The sequence below is a fragment of the Misgurnus anguillicaudatus genome, chromosome 7 (genome assembly GCF_027580225.2).
Source record: "Misgurnus anguillicaudatus chromosome 7, ASM2758022v2, whole genome shotgun sequence".
Lineage (NCBI taxonomy): Eukaryota > Metazoa > Chordata > Actinopteri > Cypriniformes > Cobitidae > Misgurnus > Misgurnus anguillicaudatus.
In genome coordinates this window covers 10,031,425-10,047,460 of record NC_073343.2, presented here as the reverse complement: position 1 = coordinate 10,047,460, position 16,036 = coordinate 10,031,425, and the positions used below count along the sequence as shown (strand labels likewise).

At 39.0% G+C, this 16,036-nt stretch overlaps 1 protein-coding gene across 1 annotated transcript in view; it reads left to right on the top strand.

Moving 5' to 3' along the window:
• Window positions 1-16,036, top strand: part of tbc1d12a (TBC1 domain family, member 12a) — a 44,072-nt gene that overhangs the window by 12,342 nt on the left and 15,694 nt on the right. Inside the window, exons 3-7 of the mRNA XM_055171516.2 lie at window positions 976-1,091; window positions 3,710-3,792; window positions 3,983-4,100; window positions 6,155-6,261; window positions 7,894-7,974. Of these exons, the coding sequence (XP_055027491.2) occupies window positions 976-1,091; window positions 3,710-3,792; window positions 3,983-4,100; window positions 6,155-6,261; window positions 7,894-7,974 (505 nt within the window). The remainder of the gene's footprint in view (window positions 1-975; window positions 1,092-3,709; window positions 3,793-3,982; window positions 4,101-6,154; window positions 6,262-7,893; window positions 7,975-16,036) is intronic.

Sequence of the window (16,036 nt, the reverse complement as noted above, 5' to 3'; positions counted from 1 at the left end):
TGTGTGTCAGCCAGAGGAGACAAGTGTGTGTGGCGCTGTGTGTCTGGAGCTGTCTTACCCTTCAGTGAAGAGACGATGAATGAGCTTGCATTGATTTCAGCCCTCCAGTTTTGGTTTGAGATTCACCCCCGCACATGCTGCAGGTGTCTCTCTGTATTCCTGTGACATAGACCTCTAGTATACACACGCACACAGTGAGGCTTGTGTCTTTAAGATATACTTAAAAAAACCTCATCTTAATATATTTTATTAGCAATATAATTAGACCTTTAATCCAAATTATGCCGTATTGAAAGCGACGCCCACAGAAAATGTTGCTCCATCTGTTTTGTATTTATTAGGTAAACATTGCAGTTATAGTGAGGCACTTAAACAATTTTACGAGGCCAGGAAATACACACTAAAAGTTAAACATTATATGTGTTGACACATGAGACAAGACTGTTGACTCAGTTTCCACACTTACACTTAAGTTTTCTTTAAGAAATGATGGTGAAATCAGGTTTAAATCCACATCTCTGTCTCTTGTCTGGAGTTTATGATCATGTGAGCTTACATGTGACTCATCTGTAATGACTAAAGCTTCAGCTGTTTTAAAGGGTGGCTGGTAAATTCATTTGAGAGTTAAAATGGTTCGAAGGTTAAATTACACATATGTGGTAAGTAACAGTGATGTGCTTTCTGTTTCTGTCTTTACCTCTATATCACTTTTCTTTGGTTGAGTTAATAATGAAGTCATGCCGGTCAGATTTAGGCAGAAGCTTTGCCAACACACACTGCGTCATTTATGCACACTATCCCTTTAAGTGGGCCTAACTTTTGGGCATAACATTATTTTCACCCCAAGCATGTGGAAATCTCATGACAGATTTCTTCCTTTCCCTCACGTCTCCTCTGTATACATGTGATGCTTTGAGATTGTTGATTTGCTGGAGCTGCTGTAATCCGATAATTTCTTTATCGTTATGTTTTCAGGAGTATGAATCCAGGGCGGTACCCACTGTAGGACCGCCGCTTCAGCCAATGAGAAGGAAGAATCTAGAGTTTGAGCCTTTGTCCACCACTGCGCTCATTCTGGAGGACAGGCCAGCGTAAGTGTGATGTACATTACTGTAACTCCCTTCATGCACTGCTTGCACACAGGGTTGATAAAGTGCTGCAAGGTGCGACGATACGATCAAATATTGACCGTAATTCAATGTGTGCTGCTGGTGTAACTCAATCTGTCCGGGCAATTGTGTGCATCTGGACCTGACGAGCAGGTTTTGTTCTTTTTAAAATGAAAGGAATCCGATTTTTTTATGCTAATTATTAAAAATGACTTAGTATTGGAGATTGAAAAAAAATCATAGTTAGTGTAAGGTTCAGGTACTGTGCTACTTTTTAGATTGGGTGCAACCTGTCTTTAGTTTCACAATTCATTCATGCCTGAATGAGATTGCTTTTTATTCGGATGTAACTTGTGAAAGTGCGATCTCTGAGATTGAAGCTAACTGGAATGTTGTTCCGTTTCCTGAATGTAAGAACATGCACACGTAGGCAAAAATAGTTCTGCTCGAAGATATTCAGGACAGATTATAAGAGTTTTGAATTTTTGAAGAATATTTGAGCTTTTGTTTAATCATACAATTGTAGTTCATTGTGGACATACAATGATAAAAATGTAACATAAAGCATTATTGGTGGAGAATGACATGGAAATGTACAGATTTGGCCTAAACTTAAAATACAAAACTTCCTATAGCAGTAGCAGTAAAACATAAAATCCTTTTTGAAAGTCTGTCAGAAGTTTCCTTTATTTTTAACACATGACCAGTTTCTACTATTCAGCTTTCTCTTAGTCTTTTTTTAGGCCCGTGAGGCAGATCTGCATTTGTGAACTCTATTTACATGTGTGAATATTTGCCTTTTGTGCAGTCAAAGATTGTACAAATGTTTGAGTGTATTTGAGTTTCAAAGATATAGGTTAACCCTTGTATTGTGTTGGATTTTTGTGACGATTTTGATGGAGCGGGCCAAATTGACCCTAACTGGATTCAATGCATGCAATTCCCTAAAATCACATTATGAAAAACAAGAAGGAATTGGATATGAACAGGACAATTTTAGTATCAGTATTTGTCACACATTACAAATATTTAATATCAAAAAGTATGATTTTTAAAAATGCACTCAACCACATTTTTTTACATTTGTTTTAACAAATGTTGAAAATATACTGTTGTAACCGTGGGTTTACACCAGCCGCATTTGAGGCGTCAAAATCGCGTCTACCACGCCTAGTTTGCTGCTTGAACAGTTTCAGTGTATTCGCTTCATGAAATTTTTAGTTTCATTCATGCGGAAATTGGAGGGGCTTCTGCGACTCTGCTCACTTTTTGGAATCACGTCACTACTAAAGCAAGCTCCTGATTGGTTAATGTGGCGTGTTTTTCCGTCAAAGTCTAAATTTTTCAACTCGCGCGTTTGCCATGGCAACGCGTCTACCTCGCCGCGCTAAACGCTTCATTCGCGCCGCGAGGCCTCTAGACGCGCATCAACGCGTCTTCACATTGACTTAACATTGAAATCACTCGCACTTGACGGCTTTACCGCGGCTGTGTAAACGCAGCATAACGTTTAACGTTTAAAAATTTTATTTAACATGTTTTTTTTAACATAAATAAGTTTAAAACCTCCTAAATAAACAATTTAAAGTTGCTGTGAAATGAAATTAGGCTTTTCTTTTCCTAAACAGGCTTGTCTTTTGTTCTTGATGCTTATTGAACAAGTTCAAGAAATCACCGTTTACATGATGTGTGCACATCAAGCATATGCTTTCTGCCTTCTTGCATTTTTAACAAATGGTGCTTGTTTTGGTGTTATGTTTAGTGGGGCACAACTGGCATTCCCTGTATTTGGATTTTCTGTGGGTCTGAATTCCTCCGCTTCATTTACTTTGAAAATAGAAATGATAGCTAACTTTTACTTTTCTGTGTCTAAGGAAGTCTTTATCAGTACTGAAAATAGAGAGCAAAAGCTCACTTTTCCCTTTCCAGGGTAGTAAAACACCAACATATACACAATAAATGTATTTAATTTGTGTCTATACAGTTGCCTTGGAACAAAAAAAATCAGCAAACATCAAAATCTTAAAAAAAATAATTATTTGTGTAAAAAAAATCATTATTTGTGTACACTTTAAAACACATCTGTGTATCCTAACTTTGCATGCATGGTCATGGCCCTAAATGAGAAAAAGTGACAAAATGTTTGGAAGAAAAAGATAACTTGTGTAGTATTTCACTTACATTGTAAATAGAAATGAAAACTCACTTTTACCATATGTGTCTGGAAAAGTCTTTTTCAGTACTCAAAGGAGGGAGGATTTTTACCCCATTTCAGGATAGTAAAAACACCAATAGAGCAACAAACACTGAAAACATATATTTAATTTGTGAGTACAGTTGCTTTGGAACAAAAATAATGTGGGTTAAATTGACCCGCGAACATCAAAATCATTACAAAATTATTTGCGTATACTTCAAAACATATCAGCGTATCCTAACTTTTCATGTATAACTGTTTTGTCAGACAGCTTAAAAATCAAAACGGGACAAATTGACCTGAAACAAAATACAACAAGGGTTAACCCTACGTATAAAAACGTACACACCCTCCAGGAGACCATTTTTTTAACCCAGAAATAAAATGACTCTTGTTGTTTTAGGAACTTGCCAGCTAAATCAGAAGAGGAATCTGAGAGACACAGGCAGGAATACAGTGAGATGGTTGCAGGGGCCAAGAGAAGAGGTAAGTCATGTGTTTTCTCATACAGTACACACTCCTAAAGTGCCGCTGCCATGATAGTGATGTTTGACACTTGATCTGTTGGCCATGTGCCTCTGTATTTCACCTTTGCACACAGACAAACACAAACCCATGTTGTGTTACTGCTGTTGTTTATTCACACAAAATCTGCTGTTTCTTCTGGTTGACTTAGAGATGAAAGATGCACAGAAGAAAAAACGACAGATGAAGGAGAGATACCGGCAGGAAGAGAACATTGCCAATGCCATGGTGATCTGGAACACTGAGGTCCTGCCCAACTGGGAAAGCATGTAAGTATCCTATAGCTCCACCCATTATTTTTCCATATATTTACTTACATATAAACAGGGTTCCTACGGGTCCTTGAAATCCTTGAAAGTTTGTGATTCAGGGGAAAAAATTAAAGGCCCTGGGAAGTTTTTGAAAATAAACATGCATAGATACAGGTCATTGAAAGTGCTTGAATCTATTTTATGCAAGAAGTTTTCTTGAAAAAATCCATATTATTCCCTGTGTATAGGACAATATCATAAAAATTCTAGAATTTTTAAGCACACGTGCTAAACTGTTCGCTTTAAATGCTTATATCTTCTGTATGCGACTGTTGATTCATAACAAAATGCTTTTTTGCATAGTTGTGTTTGACGCTTAAAAAACGTCTCTGGTTATGTATGTAACTGTTGTTCCCTGAGAAGGGAACGAGACACTGCGTCTCCCTTGCCATACTTCCTTCATCTCTGTAACGCCGTCTTTGGCAATATTTCAGATAGCCATATACTTCCTGGCTTCTGCGTCACCCTGTCTTTGTTGTTAAGCCTCACTATTGGTTGAATTTTACACATTCAGACGCACTTCCCCTGGAGGCGTCAAGGAGGCGGTAAGTGTCAACGAAATGACGCAGCGCGAGTTCCCTCGAAATGGAACTGTAACAATGTATCTTAAAAGGTAACACGATGTAACCTTGCTCTCACTTGAAATGTGTCCCAACATTTAGTCCTTGAATTTGAGGACCTGGAAAGTCATTGAAAGGTCCTTGAATTTAAAAAGAGTAACTAAACCCTAAACCAACTTTTTTAGTTAATGATCTGTAAAAATGGGGCTTTATTAGTGCTGTTCATTGATTTTAGTAAGTTTTTTGACATTTGGATATAAAGTGTTTCAATACTACAATATATGGTGTAAAAACGTCTGAGTGCTGCCCTCTTCAGGTTGAACGGTGGCTACTGCAGTTGAATTTTCCTATTGGATGTTGGGGTCAAAAAAATGGCTTGTGACGTAAGCAGGTTCAAGTTCACCACGCCCTTGTTACGATCTCACACACTTAGTTCGTCCCCTCTATCTCCGTTGGGATCTGCCCACTTTTCTTGAATTTTTCAAATATTGCCAGTGGGTGGAGTCAGGCTCTAACCAGGGGTTTAGTTACTCTTTAAGGTTAACTAAGGTGTGGGAACTCTGTATAACCCCATTCACACAGCACTTGCAAGAAAATTTCCGTAAAAATTGGCAGAGAGGCTTCTGTGTAAACACAAAAATTGTCCCGTAAATGTTTTGGGATCGCTCCCGTAAAGAGGACCTAGTAAGGTAGTAACATTCACTTGTGAATAAAAAGTGGAAAGAGTGCTGCAGTGAGGGCGTGCTTGTCAACGCAACAAGACATTTATGGTTCAGCTGTTTGACACAGAGATTTAAACACAGGTCAACATTCACAACGAGAAATGTTGTCAAACTGGACTAAAGCAGAGAGCAGGGAGCTCGTCACTATCCATGCTGAAGCTTGGATTTCTTCACCAGCATGACAGTGCAGCGCATCACACGCTCCTTATGATCTTGTCATAAACTAAAATGCATGCGCGTGGTTTCTCTCGAGAGAGAAATCACGGATAATTGGCAAACTTCAGACGCTATGGAAAAAACCTACCAGGTGCAGGACTTTAATTACATTATGTGTCTTTATGGGATGTTTACGGTGTGTGTGAATGCACGCACAGATCCCGGAAAATAATTTGCAGTGTTAATGAACCAAAAATCAAACTATATCCTGGACGCATTTTGTAATTTCCGTCATCTTTGTGTGAAAAGGGCTAAAGTCACTTTCTGAATAGCACAGAAAGTCGATTTGTGTACATTTCTTACAGAACAGTTCAGGTGAACGGTAATCATTTAAGTAAATGCAGACAAAATAATTAAAAAGCGACCAAAAGTCATCACAAGGCAAGCATTTTTTATCAGTATGTTCCCTGGGTTCGAAGCCGTGACCTTTTAAACTAGTTACACAGTGTTCTACCAATTGAGATTATACAGGAACAGTGAATGAATATTGATGGGTTTTGTTCCCATTGTGCAGGCGTAACACCCGACGTGTGCGTGAACTTTGGTGGCAGGGTATCCCGCCCAGCGTCCGTGGAAAGATCTGGAGCCTCGCCATCGGCAATGAGCTAAACATAACCCCAGGTAACCATGGCAACCACACATTACAGTTGTTCGATTTGATGACCTTTTAACTAGTGATGCACCGATGCATCGGCCGCCGATATTTATCGGCCGATTTTTGATGAATTTGAAACCATCGGCATATCGGCAATAGCACGAGAAAGGCCGATACCGATTGTTTATTAATTAACCGCATAAAGTCAATGAATTGCATGTCTGTTGTTCAATTAAAATGATTTAATGTTTGGGTGTGCACTAGGGCTGTTCCGAATACCAGTTTTTGAGCTTCAAAGCTCTAGTAGAAATCAAATCAAATATTCAAAGCTTCGGAAGGAGGGACTGAACATATTTTTCTCTTTAATAAAGGCAGGAATTTGTGTGCGTATGTGGCGGCGTGCCTGTCACGCGTGCTGCGAGAACAGCATTAGTGAAACAAAACACGAGCAATACTTTTAATAAGGTAACGTTAGCCTAACATTTTTCTAACAAACAAACACTCCCGTATCAGAAATTAGAAGCATAGTTATTACTGATAACGTAAAGGGTAACTTAGGCCATTTAAATAAAACAACGTAAATAAATGAACGAATGAATGAAGTTCAACAAACTGTAATAAAACGGTAGCATACTTTCAAAATCAAGTTTATTTACTAACACTTACACCATCCAATATGTTTTTCATCTATAGAACAATAAAGAAGATATTTTGCAGAAAACCCAGTGCTCCGTCATGCAAGTCAACCGATCCGCCACTTTAAACATGTATATCTAATACAAAAGTAATCCCCCATAACTCCGTGTGACATATTGATGTCTTGTGAAGCAAATCAATCAGTTTTTGCCAGAAACTGAACGTTATTTACAACACTATTTGCGTGAATGCCAAAGCAGGAAGCCCGCTTTCTGTTTGAGGCGATCTCTTTCTGATCTCTTCTACTGGTGGCGTTTGGTGCTGTTGGTTATGGATGTTGGTCTCTCTGCGCCACCTATAGAGCTGGAGCGTGAAGCGCACTTCCTGCTTGGCAAAAGCTCTGCTAAACAGACTGCACTTTAGTGGGGCAAGAAGTCCAACTTTTTTGAAGTAGCAATATTTATACTCTGTTTAAAGCAATAGCGCTGGCATTATTTATGTTTATTAAAGAAATCCATTATATGTAAAAAAAAAAAAAAAATTAGTTAATGTTGTTAATAAAAGAAATGCTGAATAGCAAAAACCACCTTTGAAGGTTGTCATGTTGTCTTATTATATTTGTTTTATTATTATTAATTAATAAAATTATTAATTTATTAATTTGTGCCTCTTATTATGTTGGTCAGTTGAATGTTAATTAGATACAATCCATGTTCAGTAAAAATAATTTGATGCAGAAATAAACTAGCTAATAGACCAATTGTATAGTATTGTATACAAGTGTTTAATATCGGTATCGGCATCGGTATCGGCCAGAAGTTGTCTGCTTAAATCGGTATCGGTATCGGCCCAAAAAAATCCTATCGGTGCATCCCTACTTTTAACTGTTGGTCTGCATAACATGTCTGGCAGCCAATGTGGCATAAATCAACCCAGGCTGTGTCCAGATGCGTCATGTTGACAAAGGAAGCAGCTGTTGTTTTTCTCACAGCAGTAGTGATTGTGGGTGTGTTTTGTCTCAGAGCTGTACGAGATCTTCCTGTCTAGAGCCAAAGAGAAATGGCGGAGCTTCAGCGAGACAAGTTCTGTCAATGAGAGCGAAGGTTTGTTGCCTTTACTCACTTGTTATGTGTGTAATCAATAAATAACTTTATATGAACTTTAAACTTTGAAAATGTTTAAAACAGACCTTTTATTAACCATGAAAGTGCAGGTCATCATTTTAGAATATTTAACAAATAGAGCTATTCAACTTATTTCGTGTTTCATATTTACATTTATTAACGTAGTAGATGCTTTTATCCAAAGCAACTTACAGTTGAGACATACAAGTTCACATGTTTCAAGTCATTAAGTATTATAAAATCATTTTCTGTGATACTGTTTCCAAGGTATGTGCTGTGTTTACACAAATTAATTAAATCATTAAGTCATTTAATTTACATTTTATATATATATATATATTTTTTTTTTTTTGAAAATTATGATTTAAAAGGCTTTATTTTTACCCGGCAAACGTATTGCATGTTGCTTAAAAATTACATTTATTGTGTCTAGTTAAAAAGTTGTTTGTATGTGTATAGGCGTCTAAAAATAACACATTTTAGTGGTGCAATGTCAAAACCGCAATACTGTGAAACCGTGGTATTTTTGCTTAAGGTTATCAAACCACCAAAACTTCATACCGCCCCATGCCTAGTACACATCATAGAAAACAAATTATCTGAGTTATGCCAGTTTTTTCCAGGTTTCTGCAGCCAAACATATTGGATATAACAAGATTAAACACTGCTATAAAGGGGGCAATGAAACGCTAAATATGGCTGCCCTGGCAATGGAAGCCACGCCACGTCACAAATGCAGTAAGATTATGTTAAGGCCGGAGTATAGTCAGTTTGTTTCATGTTTCATGAAGAGAGTCCTGTGCAAGCAAAAACCTTTCACGTCGTCACTATAAAGACACTGAAGGTACCCCTTGGCTTCACTTTTTAACGCACAGGGTTCCCTTCTTTAGCATCACTCTTTGATGTGCATTCTGCTTCTCTTTTTGACAAGCATTTCCTCCTGGCCTTCAGCATGATTTTTTGATGTGCTGGGTACTTTCAGTTTTTTGGCTTATGTGTCAAATAAAGACAGCTTTAATTATTAGCATGCATACAAAGTAGAATTCATTTTTAATATATTTTTACTTTAACTTCTCAAAGGTGGAACTTTAAAGCGCTTTTTCCTCTGGAAAATGACACCTGTGGTTTCCTATTGGAAGCAGTGGCATTCCTAATTCGTTTACACCTAGGGGGACCTTTAGTGTCTTCATATTGACACAAAAGACACGTCACAAATCTTCCTTTTTTGACACTTTTGTACTTTTTCCGTTATTCTGCATTCATACTATCATATTTGGAAGGTGTTTAGCAAAATCATTGGTGGGCCATAAGTTGCAAAAGGTTAAAATATGATGTTTAACTAGATAGAAAAGTTTGTTGACAAACTTTATGTTGGCTTGACAAAGCCTGGCCTGAACGTTTAAAACGGTTTGACAGAAGTTTAGTTTAGTAGACCATCTGGCTGTTAGTATGTTTAAGTATGAAGCTAGTCTGATTTAACATGAAGCTAGCATGATGAGCCTGAAGCTAGCATGAAGCTAACATGATTAGCATGAAGCTAGCATCAAGTTAGCATGATTAGCATGAAGCTAGCATGATGCTAACATGAAATAGCATAAAGCTAGCATGATGCTAACATAAATTAGCATGAAGCTAGCATGAAGCTAACACGATTAGCATGAAGCTAACATCAAGTAAGCATGATTAGCATAAAGCTAGCATGATGCTAACATGAAATAGCATGAAGCTAGCATTATGCTAACATGAATTAGCATGAAGCTAGCATGATGCTAACATGAATTAGCATGAAGCTAGCATGATGCTAACATGAATTAGCATGGAGCTAGCATGATGCTAACATGAATTAGCATGAAGCTAGCATGATGCTAACATGAATTAGCATGAAGGTAGCATGATGCTAACATGAATTAGCATGAAGCTAGCATGATGCTAACATGAATTAGCATGAAGCTAGCATGATGCTAACATGAATTAGCATGAAGCTAGCATGATGCTAACATGAATTAGCATGAAGCTAGCATGATGCTAACATGAATTAGCATGAAGCTAGCATGATGCTAACATGAATTAGCATGAAGCTAGCATGATGCTAACATGAATTACCATGAAGCTAGCATGATGCTAACATGAATTAGCATGAAGCTAGCATGATGCTAACATGAATTAGCATGAAGCTAGCATGATGCTAACATGAATTAGCATGAAGCTAGCATGATGCTAAGATGAATTAGCATGAAGCTAGCATGATGCTAACATGAATTAGCATGAAGCTAGCATGATGCTAACATGAATTAGCATGAAGCTAGCATGATGCTAACATGAATTACCATGAAGCTAGCATGATGCTAACATGAATTAGCATGAAGCTAGCATGATGCTAACATGAATTAGCATGAAGCTAGCATGATGCTAACATGAATTAACATGAAGTTAGCATGATGCTAACATGAATTAGCATGAAGCTAGCATGATGCTAACATGAATTAGCATGAAGTTAGCATGATGCTAACATGATTTAGCATGAAGCTAGCATGATGCTAACATGAATAAGCATGAAGTTAGCAAGATTTATTATGAAATTAGCATAAAGCTAGCATGAAACTAGCATGAAGCTAGTATGACTTAGCATGAAGCTAGCATGAAGCTAACATGACCAAAAGACCCAACCCCCATGTCTCTATGATGTTCGGATCCAGAGATATAAGGCTTTGTTTACTATGTTGCTAGGGTGCTCATATTTGGTTGATAGGGGCGTGGCTTAATACCTCAATAAGAATCCTTAGAGACTGATTGGATGCCTGAGTAAAATGAGCCCACCCCCATGTCTCTGTGACACTGTGCTGCAAAGATATCCATCTGGGCATTTTATAATGGCAGTCTATGGGAGATGTTGCTAGGGTGCCCAAAAATGGTTGCTAGGGGCGTGGCTTAATAGCTATGGGACGATCCAGAGAGACTGATTGGATGCCTGAGTAAAATGAGTCCACCCCCATGTCTCTATGACACTGTAAAGCGAAGATATTCCATCTGGAACGTTTTATTCCCTTATATGGGCGTGTTTCCTGCCCCGTTATAAGTCAATGGGGAATTTTGGGGGCCTCTTACACCCCAGGGGTGAAACTTACACCCCAATGTGAGGTATGTTCTCACAGTGCCTGCCAGCCTCTTCAAATGTGGTAACCCACAAGTTTCTACAAAATTCTCGCTCGCAGCTAGAACCCGGAAAAGTTTGTCCAATGTTAAGTCAATGGGACTTTCGGAATTTTTATTTCCCGTTTTAGGAATTCTGTAAGTCGGATCCCTTCAAAAAGTCATAGCACACTTCTTCAGACCAGTTAGAATGTCCGTGGAAAATTTGGTGGATGTAGCTTGAAAGCTGTCGGACGAGTTAGCTGCAGAAATTTAGTCTCAGAAGAAAAATAATAATAACTAGATATTAAAGTTTGAGGACAAACTTTATGTTGGCTTGACAAAACCTGGCCTGAACGTTTAAAAAAGTTTTGGAGAAACTTAAAACAAGTTTAGTTTAGTAGTCTAACTTTCCGTAAACATGATTTAACATAAACTTAGCATGTTAACATGATTTAGCACTAAGTTAGCATGATGTTAACATGAATAAGCATGAGTAAACATGATGCTAAGATGAATTAGCATGAAGCTAGCATGATGCTAACATGAATTAGCATGAAGCTAGCATGATGCTAACATGAATTAGCATGAAGCTAGCGTGATGCTAACATGAATTAGCATGAAGATAGCGTGATGCTAACATGAATTAGCATGAAGCTAGCGTGATGCTAACATGAATTAGCATGAAGCTAGCATGATGCTAACATGAATTAGCATGAAGCTAGCATGATGCTAACATGAATTAGCATGATGCTAACATGAATTAGCATGATGCTAACATGAATTAGCATGATGCTAACATGAATTAGCATGAACCTAGCATGATGCTAACATGAATTAGCATGAAGCTAACATGAATTAGCATGAAGCTAGCATGAATTAGCATTATGCTAACATGAATTAGCATGATGCTAACATGAATTAGCATGAAGCTAGCATGATGCTAACATGAATTAGCATGAAGCTAGCATGATGCTAACATGAATTAGCATGAAGCTAGCATGATGCTAACATGAATTAGCATGAAGCTAGCATGATGCTAACATGAATTAGCATGAAGCTAGCATGATGCTAACATGAATTAGCATGAAGCTAGCATGTTGCTAACATGAATTAGCATGAAGCTAGCATGATGCTAACATGAATTAGCATGAAGCTAGCATGATGCTAACATGAATTAGCATGAAGCTAGCATGATGCTAACATGAATTAGCATGAAGCTAGCATGATGCTAACATGAATTAGCATGAAGCTAGCATGATGTTAACATGAATTAGCATGAAGCTAGCATGATGCTAACATGAATTAGCATGAAGCTAGTATGATGCTAAAATGTATTAGCATGAAGCTAGAATGATGCTAACATGAATTAGCATGAAGTTAGCATGATGCTAACATGAATTAGCACGAAGCTAGCATGATGCTAACATGAATTAGCACGAAGCTAGCATGATGCTAACATGATTTAGCATGAAGTTAGCAAGATTTATTATGAAATTAGCATAAAGCTAGCAAGAAACTAGCATGAAGCTAGTATGACTTAGCATGAAGCTAGCATAAGGCTAACATGACCAAAAGACCCAACGACCATGTCTCTATGATTTTCGGATCCAGAGATATAAGGCTTTGTTTATTATGTTGCTAGGGTGCTCATATTTGGTTGCTAGGGGCGTGGCTTAATACCTCAATAAGAATCCTCAGAGACTGATTGGATGCCTGAGTAAAATGAGCCCACCCCCATATCTCTATGACACTCTAAAGTGAAGATATTCAATCTGGGACGCTTTTATTCCCTTATATGGGCATGTTTCCTGCCCCATTATAAGTCAATGGGGAAATTTGGGTGCCTCTTACACCCCAGGGGTGAAACTTACACCCCAATGTGATGTATGTTCTTACAGAGCCTGCCAGCCTCTTCAACTGTGATAACCCACAAGTTTCTACAAATTTCTCGCTTGCAGCTATGACCCGTCAAAGTTTGTTGCAATGTTAAGTCAATGGAAAATTTGGGGTCTTTGAGCACCCCGTTTAGGAATTCGGTAGGTCCCATCAGTTAGAAAAGTCATAGCAACAATCTACGTACCAGTCTTAAAAGTTTTGTAAAGTTTTGTGGGTGTAGCTTGAAAGCTCTAGGAGGAGTTACTGTGAGAAAAAGTTTGTACCAGAAGAATAATAATAATAATAATAATAATAATAACTAGATAGGTACATTTCCTGAAGAAAATGTGAGTGGTGCTTGCCGTGGCAAATTTCTGGGGACAGTATATGATTATACTTCCAGTCACGAGTAAAACGATCCAAACCCCGTGTCTCTACGATGTTCTGATGCGGAGATATAAGGCTTTGTTTACTCTGTTGCTAGGGTACTGTATTTGGTTGCTAGGGAAAAATGGCATCCCATAATGATTACACTCTGAGTCACGAGTCAAATGGTCCAACCCCCGTGTCTCTACGATGTTCTGATGCGGAGATATAAGGCTTTGTTTACTCTGTTGCTAGGGTACTGTATTTGGTTGCTAGGGAAAAAAATGGCATCCCATAATGATTACACTCCGAGTCACGAGTCAAACGGTCCAACCCCCGTGTCTCTACGATGTTCTGATGCGGAGATATAAGGCTTTGTTTACTCTGTTGCTAGGGTACTGTATTTGGTTGCTAGGGAAAAATTTGGCATCCCATAATAATTACACTCTGAGTCACTAGTCAAACGGTCCAACCCCCGTGTCTCTACGATGTTCTGGTGCGGAGATATAAGGCTTTGTTTACTCTGTTGCTAGGGTACTGTATTTGGTTGCTAGGGGAAAAATGGCATCCCATAATGATTACACGCCGAGTCACAAGTCAAACGTTCCAACCCCCGTGTCTCTACGATGTTCTGGTGCGGAGATATAAGGCTTTGTTTACTCGGTTGCTAGGGTACTGTATTTGGTTGCTAGGGAAAAAATTGGCATCCCATAATGATTACACTCTGAGTCACGAGTCAAACGGTCCAACCCCCGTGTCTCTACGATGTTCTGATGCCGAGATATAACTGTTTGAATTTTATGTTGCTAGGGTGCTCAAAAGTGGTTGCTAGGGGCGTGGCTTAAAAGCTTTGGGAATATCCTGATAGACTGATTGGATGTCTGAGTAAAATGAGCCCACCCCCTTGTCTTTACGACATTGTAAAGCAAAGATATCCCATCTGGAACTTTTTTATTCCCTTATATGGGCATGTTTCCTGCCCCATTATAAGTCAATGGGAAAATTCGGGTGCCTCTTACACCCCAGGGGTACAACTTACACCCCACTGTGATCCATGTTCTTACAGAGTCTACCACCCTCTTCAAATAATGTAACCCACATGTTTTTACAAAATCCTCACTCGTACCTATGACCCGTCAAAGTTTTTGCAATGTTAAGTCTATGGGATTTTCCCCCATTGACTTTTCATTGGGGCACTTTTGGGCGCCTCTTACACCCCAGGGGTACAACTTACACCCCAATGTGATCCATGTTCTTACAGAGTCTACCACCCTCTTCAAATGTTGTAACCCACGTGTTTCTACAAAATCCTTGAGCGGAGCTATGACTCGTCAAAGTTGGGCGCAATGTTAAGTCAATGGGATTTTTCGGGTGGTTTTTCGCCCCCCTTTCGGAAATCCTGCACCCGATCGCTTATAAAAGTCATAGCACACCTCTCCTCAATAAGCCGGTCGATTTGAGCCCTCTTTCATGGGTCTACGACAAACCGTGCGGGACGAGTTAGGTGCCGAAAAAACGTGCAGATGTAAGAATAAAATATAACTAGATAGGTACATTTCCTGAAGAAAATGTGAGTGGTGCTTGCCATGGCAAAATTCTGGGTAACATATATGATTATACTCCAAGCCAAAAGTAAAAAGATCCAACTCCCGTGCCTCTACGATGTTCTGATGCGGAGATATAAGGCTATGTTTAAATGGTTGCTAGGGTACTGTATTTGGTTGCTAGGGAAAAAATTGACATCCACTAGTGATTACCCTCCGAGTCACGAGTCAAACGGTCCAAACCCCGTGTCTGTACGATGTTCTGATGTGGAGATATAAGGCTGTGTTTATCCGGTTGCTAGGGTACTGTATTTGGTTGCTAGGGAACAAAATGGCATCCCATAATGATAACACTCTGAGTCACGAGTCAAACGGTCCAACCCCCGTGTCTCTACGATGTTCTGATGCGGAGATATAAGGCTTTGTTTACTCTGTTGCTAGGGTACTGTATTTGGTTGCTAGGGAAAAAATTGGCATCCCATAATGATTACACTCCGAGTCACGAGTCAAACGGTCCAACCCCCGTGTCTCTACGATGTTCTGATGCGGAGATATAAGGCTTTGTTTACTCTGTTGCTAGGGTACTGTATTTGGTTGCTAGGGAAAAAAATGGCATCCACTAGTGATTACCCTCTGAGTCACGAGTCAAACGGTCCAACCCCCGTGTCTCTACGATGTTCTGATGCGGAGATATAAGGCTTTGTTTACTCTGTTGCTAGGGTAATGTATTTGGTTGCTAGGGAAAAAATTGTCATCCCATAATGATTACACTCCGAGTCACAAGTAAAACGGTCCAACCCCCGTGTCTCTACGATGTTCTGATGCGGAGATATAAGGCTTTGTTTACTCTGTTGCTAGGGTACTGTATTTGGTTGCTAGGGAAAAAATTGGCATCCACTAGTGATTAACCTCCGAGTCACGAGTCAAACGGTCCAACCCCCGTGTCTCTACGATGTTCTGATGCGGAGATATAAGGCTTTGTTTACTCTGTTGCTAGGGTACTGTATTTGGTTGCTAGGGAAAAAATCGGCATCCCATAATGATTACACTCCGAGTCACAAGTCAAACGGTCCAACCCCCGTGTCTCTACGATGTTCTGATGCGGAGATATAAGGCTTTGTTTA